The following is a 17,517-nucleotide window of genomic DNA, read 5'->3' as shown; positions in this document are numbered from 1 at the left end:
ATATTCAAAAGCAACCTCTCTTGCCAACGCGAATGAGCCACAGACCAAATATCTAGGCCTAAACATCGAGACAAAAATGGACAAAATCAGCAAAGTGAAGATTAACAATAGTAACACCATGAAAACTAATTGGTTCTTCGACAAAGTAGCTTGTATCGTTTTTACGAGGATTTCTGCATTCATAATAAAATGTCACTTCGCTGAATTTTGACTTAACTAATTCAAATTTCGACCAACAAGTTTGTACTTAATTCATAAAGCATAGTTTTTATGTATATATGTTATCATGTCATGTCAAATATATATATTTTTAATAATTATGCTACATAGAAAATTACCATATATATCGTGATTGCTACTATTTTATTATAAATTTGTAATTCCCTTTTAAATATTTTTTTTTTCACTTAAAAAAATATAGTTTGTATGTAAATTAACTAATTTTCATTATAATGATTTCCTTGAGTTATTTTTCTCTGATGAATATATTATATATTTACATTTTTATTAACAAATAATAAAATATTCAGACAAAGAGTAATTAATTTTGGAGAGCCTCTATTTTCATCCACCATTCTTATATCGGTAATTATATTTGCACCACAAATTTTATTTATTGCACCACATTTTAATTGCACTTAAGATTTTTGATCTTTGCTTATTATAATACTTATATCCTTAACGATTTTTCATTAGTTAACATATTTTGTATTTGATTACAATTTTATGACCAAAAGTTTGTTGAAATGGCATAAAATAAATTTTTTTATCATATTCGTAAAAATTAAATAAATAAAAGAGCAAAAAATATTTTTCCTTATTTCTATAAGCATGAAAATAAATATTTTGATATAAATTATAATTCAGGATGAGATTTTCTAATTAATAGAATGTTGAAGATAATTAGAATCCTCAAAAATGACAGTTAGGTACGACGTCGTAAAGCAACGGTTCACTTCATCTCCTTAGGAGCCCAATCGTTAATTCAGCGAGTCTACTACAATGAGCTCCTGCAAAACCCTAATCCGTACATCCCTTTTATGCCTTGAATTCAAAGTCCGAAGTCCCAATACAACCATCCGCCATTTCTCGGCTTCTCTATCACCTCATCCAGGTACATAAATTTACATATATATGACATATGAATTTAAATATTGAGGCGAGTGTATTAATAAATTTAAGTAATCTTGTGTTAATTTGGTTTTGTTAAGAGTAGGGCTGAGGTCAGAAACCATTAATCACCTTCAATTTCTGGATTTTTACCAATGCATATCATACATGTATATGTTTGTTATGCGTGTGTACTTATGTATGATCTGCATTCATGTATTGGGGTGTTTGTATTTGAAATTAATCTCGTATTAATTCAAATTTTAATTTGGCTTTGTTAAAAGTAGGGCTGAGGCTCAAGACCCATAAACCACCTTCAATTTCGAGACATTACAATGGTGTGGAAGGGGCAATTTCTTTGGAAAACTCAGAGGAAATGGTACCTCAAAATGTCACCCCCGAAGTTCTCGGAAATTCATCTAAAGAAACAATCGAGGTACTACTTTCAAAAGACAAGGATGACATAGCAAGGTTAATGAAATTTGAGCGCCGGCCAGGAAATGATAGTGGATATATAAATGATCATAAGCCAAATCGTTGGTTTCCGTATTTGGATGAAGTCAAAGCGGGTGATATGTGTTTGAACAGTGCTGAAGTGCTAGAAGCTTTGGATCCATATATAATGGAGACAAGGAAGGACAGGTTTCTGAATGTGGTGAATAACCGTAGCTATTCTGTCTGCCTAGTGGTCGAGGGATTGAGCGATTTCGGGAACGTTTCGGCTGCCTTTCGGTCTGCAGATGCGCTAGGGCTTCAGTCAGTTCACGTTGTGTCACGTGATGGCTCCAAAAGGTGCAACAATGCCTGAGGTGAAAATGCCTTTTGATTTTTGGTTTGATAAAGCGTTAAGCATTTCAACTTTATGCAGTATTTATATTAAGGTTGAATTTCTATATGGTTAATCTATCGAATAGGTTCGATTAAATTAATTATTCATGAAGTTCAAAGGAGAATTAGGATCCACAATCTGCTAGCTGAAATTGGTTTAGACTCATAGCATATGAAGTAAATCAAGTTATGAAACACTCGAAACATGGGTATTTATTTGGGATCTTCTAATATGTTATAGTGAAATTATCCCTCTCTTATAAATGGGAGTCCCTAAGGCATAGGCAAGTAGAATTGGCAAATTGATCCGTGGATATGGGTACACGGTGGTGCACTGCCATCCTTAATCCAACCATGATTAAAGATTATTCTCTGTATACCATCTTAGTTCTGCTATCTATGACTGATGCAAGGATATGTTTTACAAGTTCATTGTTAATAGAGCAAAAATATAAGAACTCATTAGGGAACTTAATTCAAGCTGATAGTAATAGGGATTCTCTATCATTACTGGGTATATGAAGCTGTTCTATAGCATTCAACTTATTTTTTTGTCTGAAGGTCACTTTGGCATTCTCCATCATTCATAACGAGCGATATGTTTTTATAGGTATATCTTATGTCAGCCCAGGGAAATAATTCTCTTACTCTGCTATTGCAGAAACTTATTCTATTTCCTTGTTCAACAAGCAGGTACAAAGACAATCGTCATGTCAGCATGGGAGCAGAGAAATGGTTGGATATTGAACTATGGAATTCCACTAAAGAATGCTTCGAAATTCTAAAGTCACGTGGTTATAGAATTGCAACTACCCATTTGGGGATGGACGCGGTAAATTATAAACCATTTTGGGTATCTGGTCACGAGCACATTTAATTTTCTTTTAGTTACTCTGTTTTTAATCTCTGTTGCATTGTTCAGCATGACATAATGCTTGATGCTTTCTCCAGGTCTCTCTCTATGATGTGGACTGGTCATGCCCTACTGCAATTGTTGTTGGAAATGAACATAGGTAAATTTTTATTTATTTATTTATTTAATTTAATTTTTTTCTATCTATGTATTTTTTCCTTTTATCTTAAGACAATTGCACATTGCCATCATGGACAATACAATACACTAGGAAAGTGATCATAACAGCATGCTAAAAGTCTAAAACCTATAGATCTGTTGCTTCTATGCTCAATATTACAAACTTTGATGTCATTAATTTAGAGGGCTTTAGAAAATAGGAAATTATTTTGAATTTTCTCACAGAGAATTTGTGAATTCCAGGGGAATAAGCAATGAGGCTCTTGACTTATCAGATCTGCATTGCAGTATTCCAATGAGAGGAATGGTAGATTCGTTCAATGTTTCGGTTGCTGCTGGCCTTCTTATGCACCATGCTGTCTATGATAGAAATTTGCGCATGGTAATACCTTTTTTCTTCTAATTGACAAAACCTTGTTTTGTCATGAACCACTTGTTGTATATCATAGGAGCTATGTTCATTCAGTTTCACGTGTATATTATTTTACTATAGACTGTTTAATTGAGAAAAAAAAGCCTATGGCTTATCACATCAAGACAGAAGTTTCGAAGTAGCCACTTTCTAGAGTTAGATGTTTTTGCTTGTGTATCGTATTCTGTTTCCTTTCCTTTCCTTTCCTTTCTTTGTTTTATTTATTGATTTTTTTGGTGTGGTGAGGGTGGATTTTGCTTTAGTATTTTGTCTTTATGATTGGCAATGGAGTGAAAATATTTCATCTTTTCAAATGATGCATTTGGAGCCTTCAGTTTTTCCCTTGGAAGCTAGTCTAATGTACTTGAATTTTAATTTTTACCATCTTTGGTGTTGAGAACAAGTATAATCAACTTCAACCCACCGATTATCCACATGTATGATTAGTCACGAGCCATTACACACTGCATTACTCTTTTCACTTCTCTATTATTTCCAAAATTATATTTTTCTTGACCAGTTTTTTTGGGCATATATGTTCTCACGATGAAATGGAAACTTGTCGTTTCTTTTTCCTTCAGTTTGACAATGTTAGATATATGACACTCGTTTTTGAAAGTTCATCATGGTTCTTTTTTTAAGGGTTGTCATGGGGATCTAACATTGGAAGAGCGCCAGATTCTACTAGCAGAGTTTTATCTCCGCCACAACACTAATTCTATTAGCATAGCTAATGAATATGCGAAGAGGAAGACAGCCAGTTCGTTGGAGATTATTTCTCCCACACTACAAGAAAAATGATCCCTTTTGACAAGATTATTTCCAATGGAGAAGTTGCCATTGTAAATAATCGTAGGGCTGATGTTGCTGATACTTGCTTAGGTGTCAACTTGAGAACTCATTGGATTCCCAGAGTTGCTGATACTTGCTTAGGTGTCAACTTGAGAACTCATTGGATTCCCAGAGGCATAGTCCATACTTACAGGAGTTTAGTTTACTTTCCATCAGTATTTATTTTTTGCTTTGTTTCTTGTATGAACTGTGATTTCTTGTATGAATATGTAGACTCGTCTCCTCGCACTTCCTTTTTATTGCCTCAAATTTCATTTCATTTGAACGCAAACTCTTGCTTCGATTTCTTTCATCCCTTCTCTTAGCGTATTTGATTACATCCCTCAATTTTTTTTAACCTTTATGGGTATTGTCTTCATAAAAAACCATAGATTGAACTTTCTTTTCGGCGCTAACATTAACTGTTTTTGAAGATGCCAACATAACATGATCAATCAATTCTGCATATTCATCATCAGGATCTCGATCAAAAAAGGGCTCTCACTAATAGAGAAAATCATCTATCATCTCTAGAGATAATTTTTTGTTATTAATAGAGATAATCCTCTATTTATCTTTAGAGAGAATATTATGTTCTATAGATAATCCTCTGTTATACTTGGTGATTAATCTTTTATTATATCTAGATATAATCTTATGTTATACTTGATCCATAAACCACCAAAATGGCCACAACCAATACTACTAGTTAGGATATGATCTCCTTGGTTATATCAACGGTTCAAAACCTTGTCCAGCCACCACTATCACAGCAAACATCATCTCTCAACTGAATCCTGCTCAAGCTATATGGCTGGCTCTGTTTCTCCTACCATTATTCCACATATGACTAAAGCGAAAACCTCACAAGAAGCTTGGAAAATTCTAGCCAACACATATCCTAAGCCTTCACGGGGACACATCAGGCAAGTTAAAACCTGTCTTAAAAATATGTCTTTAAGGGTTCCCAAAGTATTACATATTTTCTCCAAACTGTGAAAGCTGGGGATGATGAGCTTCCGATCCTTGGTGAACCAATTGATGTTGATGATCTTATAGATAAAATCCTTGATGGACTTGGTGATGACTATAAAGTACTCGTGCGAGCAGTTCAAGCTTGGGACACCTTGATATCCTTCGACGAACTCCATGAAAAACTCTTGAATTTTGAAAGTTTCTCTTCAAGGTACAAAATTTGAACCTTCATACTTTCCAGCTTCAGCAAATCCTGCAAGCCACACCATCTTAGCTCCGCGCAACTAGAAGCACCTAGCGAGCATCACCAAATTCTTGTCACGATGATTTGGCTGGTGCCTGTCGCTCAATGCCAACCATTGTTCCCCTCATCTTCTAACATCGGGCCTAGCTTCTCTTGAACTGACCTATCTCCCCCACATCCCGATCTTGGATTCTCTCAAATTTGTGGAATACAGGGATAGGCCGCTAAGAGATGTCCCTTTTTGTCTGGTCCCCACTCAGTCATCCAATACAAGTCCCCAGCAACCAACACTCCACCACCATGGCAACCCCAGGAGAGAATCTTCAGTAGGACAGTCGCACAACGTGGAGGTACAACCGCCCTATCAAGGTGCACCACCTCAGATGGTGGCCCACTACACACCCCTGAGGTGTGTGGGCCACCGCCGAGGTGGTGCCTCGGCATTCCACGTGGTGCGCCCTCCCCACTGAAATTTCTTCCCAACCTCGGGCTCATTTTGCTGCAAACACCACTTCCAACAATTCAAACACACCCCTTGATAATGGTGCTTCTCATCATGCCACTGCAGACCTGAGCAATCTCTCACTTCATGCATCGTATTCTGGTTCCGATGATATTATAATTGGTGATTGCTTGAGTCTTTCTATCACTCACACTGGTTCTACATCTCTAAACTCTTTCAATACTATATTTGCTTTAGACAATGTCCTTTGTGTACCTAACACGAAAAGGAATTTAATATCCATTTCTCACTTCTACACATTAAACAATGTTAAAGTTTAATTCTCACCATTTCTTTTCTTGTGAAGGAACTTAGCACGGGGGTAATCCTTCTGAAGAGGCAATCGAAGGATGAGGTGTATGAATGGTCGATGCTCTCTTCGAAGTCGACTCTTGTAATAACCATTTCTAGTGTTGACTTTTTCAACTGAGTGGCATCATAGATTAGGTCATCCTGCATTTCTATTGTAAACACATTATTTCTCATTATAAACTAGATTTGTCATCTTATATATTCTCAATTTCTTCTGTAATGTGTCTGTCACATCTGCAATAAAAACAATAAATATCTTCTTCTTCCACATCTTCAGTTGACTCCTCTCTACCACTTTAAATTATTTCCTTTTTAAACACTATCTACTAATTCTACATGTCCACTGGGATTCCATCTCCAATCATAGTCTTGTTCATGCCATTTCTTCCTCCGTTTGACGTTCTCAAGGTGATGCTTCTTTGGCCTCTACTACCACTCCATCAACTATTCTTGCTTTCTCTCCATTACTGCAAAACTCCAGTACCCTACCAGCCACCATTGATCCAATCCTCAAACTCCTCCACAAACACAATCCACTCACCGTGACACTTCCTCACAACCCACACCTATACACACTGTGACTACGAGGGCTAAAAGTGTCATCTACAAACCTGTTCAGAAACTCAATCTGTCCACTCAACTCTCCAAGCCTGTGATGTAGAACCAACCACTGCGACCCAAGCTCTCAAAGATCCAAAATGGCATCGAGCCATGTCTGGAGAATATGGTGCTCTTATTCGCAATGGCACACGAGAGCTCGTCCCTTCTGTTTCTGGGATCGTCTCTATTACTCACAACTTAAATTATAATGAAATTTGAATTGGAAGAAGTCTTTTCTAGGAAATATAATAATTTACCCACAATAATGTTTCAACCAAGATTTCAACCCAAATCATCCCAAAACTTTACAAGAGTTCTGTTCGACATCAAGAATGGATCTAAAAGAATTAGGGCTCAGTTTTGCCCACATTCACCCAACAATTGACCCTCAACTCCATTGCCTAAATCCTTCCCAACACGAAGAAATTCAACTCTTGGAACCAGACGAGAAACATATGATTCAAATGCCACAATCTCTCCTCACAATTAAATTTAAGCAACTGAGCAACACTTCAAATTTGTTACAACTCAAAATGGCATTTTTACGCGTGGGCCGTGCCAATGGATCAAATTTGGTATGAAATGTTCGGGCCTTATAAATTCTTTGTCAATGATGGTTGAACACGGTTAAAAACAGGAAAGTGTGGATGGATTGAATTAGTAGCATTTGGTTGGGTATTTTTTCTTTAAATTTTCAAACTGTCAATTTATGCTTTAACACGTGTCATCCCTGTTTTTAAGCTTATTTTTGACCTTGTTTTTGTAGCATTAGACTAAATTCTTCTATTGTGGGGCCGATTGTCCTAAACTCCACTATATCATCGCCCAATTGTGAAAACGTTGTTGATTAAGAACAATTGAATATTGCATATATGTAGTGTCTTGTCTAATAAAATGCTATACTGTGCATCAATTGGCTCTAGAGCATCTTCAATTCCAACTTCCATTCAATTGACATTCATGTTGAAAAGTTGAAGTTAAACAATTTTTGCAACTAGTAGCATTAATGAAATTTGAATATGTAATTTCAGGGAATTGTTTTTCCAGAGAAATTAGTGTCAATTTCAAGTTTAGACTTCATTCTCACTTCCAAGTAATGCTTCCCTAACTTAATGATTTAGAATTGTTTATGAAATTAACCGTTGTCTATTATGAATATAATGTTGTCTTTTGAAACAAATTGAAATATGGCATCTATTTTAATTTAATAATTAATTGTAGGCATATAAATATTGGAAATAATTGTGTATTTATGATTAAAATTGTTAGCTGGAATAGATTATTAGAATTGTTGTTGAAATACAGTGATAAAGAAGGTTTTGTCAAAAGTTCAGCTATACACACACACACACACACACACTTAAATCAGAGTCTTGGAGACTTCTCACTCAACCCAAACATTCTGAGACTTCGGAGCTTTTTTCTCTATCAGTGTACCCCCATAGTCTCCCGCGAAGGTGTATTAAGGGTAGTAGCTTTACCCGGACCTCAATTTTCTATCTTTTTAGGCAAATCGGAAGAATTTTCTGCCCAAAGATTTATGAATCTATTGAATGAGCTGGCAAAGCGTATGGCGTTGAAGTGAAGAAAGCTATATATATATATATATATATATATATATATATGTATGTATACTATTTGGACTAGCTTCCACATGGGGACCATGTGATGTGATATAATGCAGTTTTATTCCACAATAATCGCCTGACATAATATGTTTTTAAAAAGTATAAATATAATAAAATACGTGAGTTAGATGGATTATTTACTTTGACTTTCATTAAATTATAAATTTTAATCGATCATTTGTTTTATATGAGCTGTACGACACACACACACCCCTCAATTATTACTGGTCTTCTTTCTTCGTCCGTTTACATTGAATTAAACTATTTGTATAATGTTTGTTGACAATGTTGGAGATGGTAAAATTCGGATCAATAATTTAAAATACAGTTTTTGACAATTTAAAAAAATGGATGAATGTAACGATGTCAACAAAGGTTGTCATCAATGATTGTACAATTAAGGCTCTACAAATAGCATAGTTGGTTTACATTTCCTCTTCTTTTCTGGGTTTTCATTTGATTTTCAGAGCTACAACATCCATTTCATGGCTTCAAAGCTATAAGCTAATCAAAATTTTCTGTTTTTGCTTCAGTGGAACCGTCTATTATGCTTTAAACCAAAGTTTAGTGGGTAGACAACGTTCATTTTCACTCTCTTTCTTTTTCCCTGCAATTCGACCATCCCTTCCTTTTGTTGCAATGGATATCTCACTCACTAATTCGTTTACTAGTCCTGCAGATCTCTTTCTAATTGTGAGCGATCATATATTATATATCTCCTCCAAACATCATCCTATAATTGATACGTTACTTGGTTTTATACCTTTACAAACGCACGGTTTCTTTGATGAATTTCACAGAAACATTTTCTATGAATCAGTGTTAGCTGGACTTGATCAAGAGCTTAAGGTGTTCTTATATATATATATATATATATATATATATATATATATGTAAAAGAATGCTTGAAAAATAAGGGTTGCATTCATTAAATTAGCCCTTATTTTCACTTTCAGTAACTCAATTGACAAAAGAAAAAAGAAAAAAAAGGAAGACATAACAAAGAAAAAATTGGGTGAAGAATGTGGTATGCTCATGAACAATTTCATTGAACTACGGTTTAGAAAAGCATGAAATAACAACACACCAAATGAAATTTCCATGCTACGGCCAACATGCCTTTAGTAGAAGAACTGAAATTAATCGCATATATTATCATGAACTGTTCGAAGATGGATCATCTCTATTCAGTACACAAAAGTCCCCAAGGAAACCATTTTGGCTTCTCCACAAAATTTCTAACTGAAAGGGTATATGTGTCATTTAAGTTTTATATGGAATATAACCTTTGGTGGACAAACTAACAAAGCACCCGACCTTCCGAATTCAGAATATTAAGCTATAATAATAATACCAGAAATAGATGACACACCCATACATGCAGAAGTTACACTGTAGTATATAATCATCCCTCGAGAATAACTACCAAAGACTTTTAGAAAATACATAGACAAAATAGAGCAAGTGGTATTTCACTAAAGATAATAATGCAACAACAATTTCAATCTATAGATTCTTGTTTTGGCGAAAGGGACAAAATTGATGTTCATAATATGGATGATATGTTTATAACTCTAGGTCATTTAAGGTGTAATACTCCAGGAATTAGGGACGAATCCAGGATTGGATCCAAGACCGGGCTGCAAAATTTCAAATCGGGCTACTAAACGAAAAAAAATAATTTTACCAAAAAATAAAAATAAAAAATACCTTAAAAGAAAAGCTCTTGGGCTTTTGGGGGGGGGGGGCTACAGCCCAGCCTAGCCCAGCCCCCCCTCAATCTGTCTCTGCTAGGAATGATAAATTTTCATCACTTTTGTGTGGATTTCTTCAATGCTATCCATCGATATGCAACTTCAAGAGTTGAATGATCATTTCCTCGAGGTAAATAGTAACTTACTCCTTTGTGTTGCATCTTTGTCTCTAGATAATTCATTTTTTGCTTTCAATAAGAACAAGTTAATTCAATTGTGTAAGTATAATCTCAAAGATTTTAAAAAATCACCGGAGATCTTGGCACTTGAAGAACAAATTCAGATATATATTATTGACATGCACAATCATGAAGATTTTGAAGGGTTACGGGGGCTTAGGGATTTTATAGAAAAGTTGGTAGTGACAAAAAAACAAAAAACAAAAAAATATATATATATATATATGTTGTACCCATTAGTTTTTAGTCTTGTAACCTTAGTGTTACTTCTTCCGGTTCCTAGCACTATGATAGATCCCAGTGTTATGATAGAGAGAAATTAATTTGTAATTATAAAGAGTGAGTTTAACTTTTTAAATTTGGAGAGTCAAATTAAACCCATAATATACTTTAAAATGTTAATTTAAAGAGTGGAGCATAATTTTAGGGAGCCGTCATTTACATTCACGATTATTATATATTCATCCCACTTTATATTTATCCCTATTGCAATATTAAAATTAAAAAAAAAAATACTTTCATCCACACCACATTTCAATATTGTTCTTATTAAAACGATCCATTTAAACTCTATAAATCCACACAAATTGTATATATTCGTCCCACTCTAAATACATTATTATACAATTTCACAATTTGAAAATAAAAATAAAAAAATCATCCCATTTACAATTCAAACTGAGAAACTCTCATTGCGTGTACCATTACCAATACCATCCTGGAAAATGCCACTTGAACAAACCTACCATCCTCCTCATATTCCGAACAAACAAGTAAACCGCTGTATGTTTTCCATTCGTTCCCCAATAAAATGAAAAATATGATCGTTATCTATCACATCAAGTCACCAAATTTAAATTTCTGTTTCTTGTGTGGAGCCCATAACGACTATATTTTTCATTCTCTTTTTTTCAAAAATGTTCCTAAATCTTTTCCGCCCTAATCTCCCCTATAACATATGCATTTACAGATACTGTTACAATGTTGTATTATGTGCACCAAACTCTATGTACATAGCGTATTTGTATAACTTTTTACGTTTTGTTGTAAAATCTTGAGGAAATTAATCAACGGCAATGGCGTTTAGGGTTTTATTGATGACGTGTGTTTTTCCTTCAAATGCTGTTTAGGAGCAGAAATTTGAAAATGTATAAAGAGAAATCTTGTTTTTGTTCAAAAACTTCTTGAAAACCTTGAAATTTTGTCTTCATGGACTGTTCTAATTCTCATTGTGAATTGGATGGTGTTTTGATTTCAGTTGAAGAGAATATTTTTTGATTACTAGTCAAAGTTGTACGTACATTGCACGTTATTTTGAAATGCTTTATAAGTGCTTTAAAAGTAATATTTGATACAAATTTGTTATGAGGATTTGACGAGTCTCAAATGAACTTAAGAAAATGAAATTTATAATAGAAATTTAAGAAAAGAAAATTGCACTCTCAAAACTCAACTTATATTATTCAAATTTTTTGTGATGATAAAATAATATAAATGAACAACATTTTCACATTTTATACATAAGAATTAACTGCTAATATATGAATTTAAATATACATTAAAATTTCTAGATACATGAATAAAAATAAATTCTTCTATAATAATTCTAGATTCATTGAGTTTAAATTAATGTGAATGTTAATTAATTTAAAATTAATAACACAAAATTAATTTTCTTTTAAAAGTGTGAGTGTAATTAATATTTTCGAGAACCATGATGCTCAAAAAAATTTCGTGAATAAAGTCACTAATTACAGTCAAGTCATTCAATTTTGGTTCAAATAACTAAATTATTTTTTTACATCAATTTCTAAGAAAATAACTAAATTATTTTCACGAAATTAACATAATTTCTAATAATACAAATTGTTCTTAACTAAAAAAAAAAAAAGAATAGATCAATACATGGAATTCAATGTTTTAAACAATTGCATATAATTTCAATTCAAAAATAATTATAAATAACCATAAATTGGTTACACAAATGAATTGAAGAGATATGAGAAAATCCTAAAATTTTAAAAAAATAAAAAGTTCTCTTTTTCGGCTCTGAAATCTTCACAAATCTCAAAGTATATGAGAAATTTTCTTTGAGATTTGCTATTTATATTCGAGAAAATTGCAGCATCGGTCTCTAACATTTTCATTTTTTGCAGATTTTACCCTAACATTCATTATGTGTAAGCGAAAGTCTCTAACCTTTCATAAATATGCACCTGAAATCCATCTAGATGGAAACCGTCCAAAACACCATTAGTTGATCGGAAAAATTCCTTTAACTATCTGTTATTACAACGATTTTATTGGATTTTGATACTTTTTTGGACAGTGTTTTGGACTATTTTATTGGATGTTAATTCCCTAATTTTTTCGATCAACTGACAATGTTTTGGATGGTTTCCATCCAAATGGACTCAGGGACGGAGCCAGACATTTGGCATTGTGGGGTTAAAATAAAAATACAATTTCTTTTTAGAACAACATATCATAATATGTTGTTTTGAACGCTCGCTTCAACTACATTTTACTCTGCACTCAAAAATAAGGGTTTTTATTTAAAATATTTCTCCATGAATGTTACAAAATCAAAGTCAATATTAACAAAATATGAGCACAGCATCTAGAGGAGAGAGTTTGCTATTTCAGTTGAATAAGTAGTAAGAAGAAACAAGATGACATCAACCATTTTTTTTAATACTAGCAGAGACCAAAATCATACTTTCCAGATTCACACAAAATTTTATAGTTGTCTTCTTAATTTCTTATTTATTGTTGTAACAATTAGATCCAAACCCCATAATTTAACCGGATAAGGATAAATGCATGATTCTTCAAAAAACATCAAATAATCACCAAAAAAAATAAAAAATTATCCAAATGTTGTATTGATAATTTACATAATATGGCAGTTCCGACTCGTTTAGATGTTTATGTTTTTTCTTGTAGACTTGATAATAACTAATAAGCAATGGGAAATTGGGGATTGTAGTTGGAAAATATTTCTCAAATCTCAAATTCAATTATTCAAATGAATTTTAGAATAAAAATATGTCAAATCAAACAAATAGGGCGTCGATTTGTTACCTAAATGGAAGAAAGATTACAAAGTTAGCACAAGAAAGAAAATCTCGAAACGTAAAGGAGTGGGGAGAATGGACTTGGAGATGGAGTTGGATAGGTGAAATACCAATTAATGGGCTTGTGCAATTGAGCTTGACAATAAACAATTGGACAATATTATATTTAATCTTTAGTGTGAAAAAAAAAGGCTCGGACAGGCATAATTCATATATTAAACCCAAAAAAAAAAAAAAACAGAAATTTTTGTGGTCTCAACTGACCCCACATGATCCCATGTGGGTCCGTCAGTGAATGAACCTTAGGTCATATTTATGAAATGTTAGGAACCTCTGCTGGCACAAAATGAAGGTTAAGATAAAATCTGCAAAAAATTAAAAGATTAAGGACCGTTGCTGCAATTTTTCCTTTATATTTTTCATCAAAAAGTCTCTAAAAGTCGAGAATTCTCCAAAAGTCACTGCCTATTTGAAGAAACTTCTAAAAAATTTAAATTGAATACAACATAACTTTTAGAGACATTTTAAAAGTCTAAAAAATTTCATTTGAGTGGACCTAAACTTTCAAAGAATGTTTAAAAGTCTCAACTAAATGCATCTAAACTTTTTAGTTCCTTGAAATTCTTTAAGGCCCCGTTTGATTGTAAAAGTGAAAAAAGCAAATCAATTCCATGTAAGTTAGAAAAGAAAAACTCACCAAAATCATAGGAATGTATTTTACACTCAATTGGTCAAAAACATGCTTTAAATATTTGTATTTTGGAATTCTAATTTCATTTTCACTTTCGCATCAAATAGTCAAAGTAGAAAACAAATTTATTGAAGGTGACATTTTTTATGATATTGAAGCCAATCAAATGAACCCAAGTCTCAAATTAATAAACCTCTTAAATAGTCTCTGGGGTATAATTCAGTGGTGCAAATAATAAGAATGAAGTAGATTCAACTTTGCTGATAGTCACAGTGTGAGTGTTCGGTTCTTGAGATATGGATTGTACTTTTTGTGGGCACCAGTGTACGGACAAACTCTTATTCCCTAATCTGCTGAAACACATCTTGTGATTTATCTCCCACACAATGCTCCAGGGACGAGGCGATGAGTTTGGGGTTCAACCTTTTTTTAATAAAATCCTAAATGGCTGTTCCCTAGTTTTAAAGATTGATTAGTACTTTCACAGACGCATGTACCTTATCCGGTACTCTCACTGACGCATTCTGGCTGAAGCATAGCCCTCATCTCCCGCCCGCCGATTTTCCATCCTGCATGTGCAAAACTTCACCTTTCTCCGAACACAGTAAAATGCAGATGCCGGCGCCCATTCGATCCCCGACATGGTTTTCTAGACGAAGACTTTTCGAACAAAAACTCGCTGACCTCCACAAATGCAAAGACTTGAATCAACTGAAGCAAGTCCATGCTCTTATATACAAATACAATCTTCAGAGAGACCCCTTTGTTGCGCCTAAACTCGTCTCCGCTTTCTCTTTATGCCGACGAATGGCACTAGCCATTAGTGTTTTTAATCAAGTAGAGTATCCAAATGTTCATTTGTACAACACGTTGATCAGGGCCCATGTTCAGAATTCGCAGCCCGAAAAATCATTTGAGATTTACTGTGAAATGCAAAATTCTGGGGTTTTGCCGGATAATTTCACATTCCTTTTTCTTTTGAAGGCCTGTTCGGGGAAAGATTGGTTGGAATTAGTTAGAATGATTCATGCCCATGTCGAAAAATGTAGTCTTTATTCTGATATATTCGTGCCCAATTCATTAATTGATGCGTACTCTAAGTGCGGATTGATGGGTATTAGAGCAGCCAAGAAGGTGTATAATGCAATGGAGGAGAGGGATGTGGTTACTTATAATTCGATGATTAGTGGGTTGATGAAAGCTGGAGAGTTGACGGAGGCAAGAAAGATGTTTGATGAAATGCCTGAGAGAGATAGGGTGAGCTGGAACACTATTTTGGACGGGTATGTAAAGGCCGGGGAGATGAATGTTGCATTTGAGCTCTTTGAAAAAATTCCATTGAGGGATGTCGTCTCATGGTCTACACTGGTTTCGGGTTATGTTAAAGCAGGGGATGTGGAAACGGCTAGAATCATTTTTGATAAAATGCCAGTGAAGAATTTGATTACCTGGACAATAATAATATCTGGGTATGCCGAAATGGGACTTGCAAAGGAGGCAATACGGTTGTATGATCAAATGGAGGGGGCAGGATTGAAACCAGATGATGGGGCATTTGTTAGTATTTTATCTGCCAGTGCAGGGTCTGGGTTGCTTGGGTTAGGAAAGAGAGTTCACAAATCTATCGTGAAGGGTAATTATAAATGCAGTACTTCAGTATCTAATGCTTTAATAGATATGTATGCCAAATGCGGGAGCTTGAACAAGGCGTCAAATATTTTTGATGTGATGGTAAGAAAAGATTTAGTTTCTTGGAATGTCATGATCCATGCGTTGGCCATGCATGGACACGGACACAAAGCTCTTCAATTTTTTGATAGGATGAAACGAGAAGGATTTACACCTGATAAAGTGACTTTTGTTGCTGTATTGTCTGCTTGTAGTCATGCAGGTTTAGTTGATGAGGGGGTTAGTTATTTCTATTCCATGGAAAGAGATTATAGAATTGTTCCCGAGATCGAACACTACGGTTGTACGATTGACCTTTTGGGTCGTGGGGGCCGTCTTAAGGAAGCTCTTTCGCTTGTACATAACATGCCATTTGAGCCAAATGTGGTTATTTGGAGTGCCCTTCTAGGGGCTTGCCGGATGCACAATGCTATGGAAATTGCTGAGGAGTTGCTTAACCGGTTGGTGAAATTAGAGTCGACTGATGCAGGAAGCTGTTCTATGCTGTCAAATATATATGCCATGGCAGGGAATTGGGGAAGTGTTGCTAACGCAAGATTGCAAACGAAGAAGACGAACAGCCAGAAGGTATCTGGGGCCAGTTCAATTGAGTTGGATGATGGATTTCATGAATTCAGTGTGATGGATACATCTCACCCTAAATCAGATACAATATATCAGACAATCAATGGACTGAGTCAGAATCTTAAGAAAGTTGTTTCTGCCCCCTTATGCTAGAACTGTGTTACAAATAGAGATTTGAGAATGATTCCAATTATCAGTCTTTTCAAGGTGGCAGAAGCTCTCGAGTGTGGAGAAGAAAGTCGTTGCACGAACTTCTCCACCACCCTTTTGCAGGTTTGATTCACCTGTTACTCCACTCCTACTGAAGGGGAATTGAAGCCATTGTTCATATTTGTATGATAGGTTTCTAACACATTGCAAATAGTTTATTGTAATGGATCTAATTCAAGTGTCCATAGATAAGAAGGGAAAATTATTGTTCACAAAGTCTATACTGGAATTGATGTATCTTCATGTAAAAATCAATGACATTTTTCGAATCTGTCGTTTGCCTCACATTGATTATCTGCCAGTATTGTGTGGCATAAAATGTATGGTTTGCCTTTTCTTTTCCTCTGAAAAATCTGTGGAGTAATGTATCCATGGATACTGAAATTTGGTCATATTTTAAATGGTAGACTATCTTATCTCATGCTGCTTGCATGGGAGAACTTGTATTCTTCTAGCCATTACTGTCATTTAGTATTTGTGGCACAAATTGTGAAGCATCGTGTATGAATACATGGTAGTGTGCTTGAAGAGCATTTTGTTTCTTATGCCGATCGAAAATTGTAAAACATGAAATTGTTTTTTGAGATAGAATTTCATGAAAAATGAAGTCGTGAATTCATTCAGTTTTTGGTTAATAAGATGCTGCATCCAACCTCGTGTACTCCAGAATGCAACAATTTAGTGGAGGAAGAAAAAAAAAAAAGGTTCATCATTCTATGCATTTTTAACTTTTTCTACAATCATAAATATCAGTTAATAAATTGCTTTACAAAAAATATCGAAAGTTCACTGAAGCTAAGCTTAATTGGAAAATTAAAAACCGAGTAAATTTCAACTTGACAATGGCAAACGATTGTGTTTGGAAGGTTTTTCAAAAT

The 17,517-nt window shown here is 34.4% G+C and overlaps 2 protein-coding genes across 3 annotated transcripts; both read left to right on the top strand.

Moving 5' to 3' along the window:
* The first annotated feature begins 930 nt into the window (after positions 1–930).
* LOC111372608 (23S rRNA (guanosine-2'-O-)-methyltransferase RlmB) lies at positions 931–4,518 on the top strand. 2 transcript variants are annotated; one of them, XM_022994980.1, is made up of 6 exons: positions 931–1,114; positions 1,395–1,902; positions 2,632–2,770; positions 2,890–2,951; positions 3,215–3,353; positions 4,026–4,518. In XM_022994980.1, exons 1-6 carry the CDS (start codon positions 1,003–1,005, stop codon positions 4,182–4,184), a joined length of 1,119 nt encoding a protein of 372 aa, XP_022850748.1. In that variant the 5' UTR covers positions 931–1,002; the 3' UTR covers positions 4,185–4,518. The 2 variants fall into 2 exon arrangements, with proteins under 2 accessions (XP_022850748.1, XP_022850749.1); XM_022994981.1 differs by having other exon boundaries at positions 1,398–1,902; positions 4,026–4,213.
* A 9,992-nt stretch (positions 4,519–14,510) lies between these two features.
* LOC111372607 (pentatricopeptide repeat-containing protein At3g29230) lies at positions 14,511–16,940 on the top strand. Its single transcript, XM_022994979.1, has one exon. It carries the CDS (start codon positions 14,750–14,752, stop codon positions 16,580–16,582), a length of 1,833 nt encoding a protein of 610 aa, XP_022850747.1. The 5' UTR covers positions 14,511–14,749; the 3' UTR covers positions 16,583–16,940.
* The last annotated feature ends 577 nt before the right edge of the window (positions 16,941–17,517 follow it).

The sequence above is a fragment of the Olea europaea genome, unplaced genomic scaffold (genome assembly GCF_002742605.1).
Source record: "Olea europaea var. sylvestris unplaced genomic scaffold, O_europaea_v1 scaffold1016, whole genome shotgun sequence".
In the NCBI taxonomy this organism is placed as follows: domain Eukaryota; kingdom Viridiplantae; phylum Streptophyta; class Magnoliopsida; order Lamiales; family Oleaceae; genus Olea; species Olea europaea.
The sequence above is the reverse complement of the archived record's forward strand: the minus strand, read 5'-3'. Positions and strand labels throughout refer to the sequence as shown.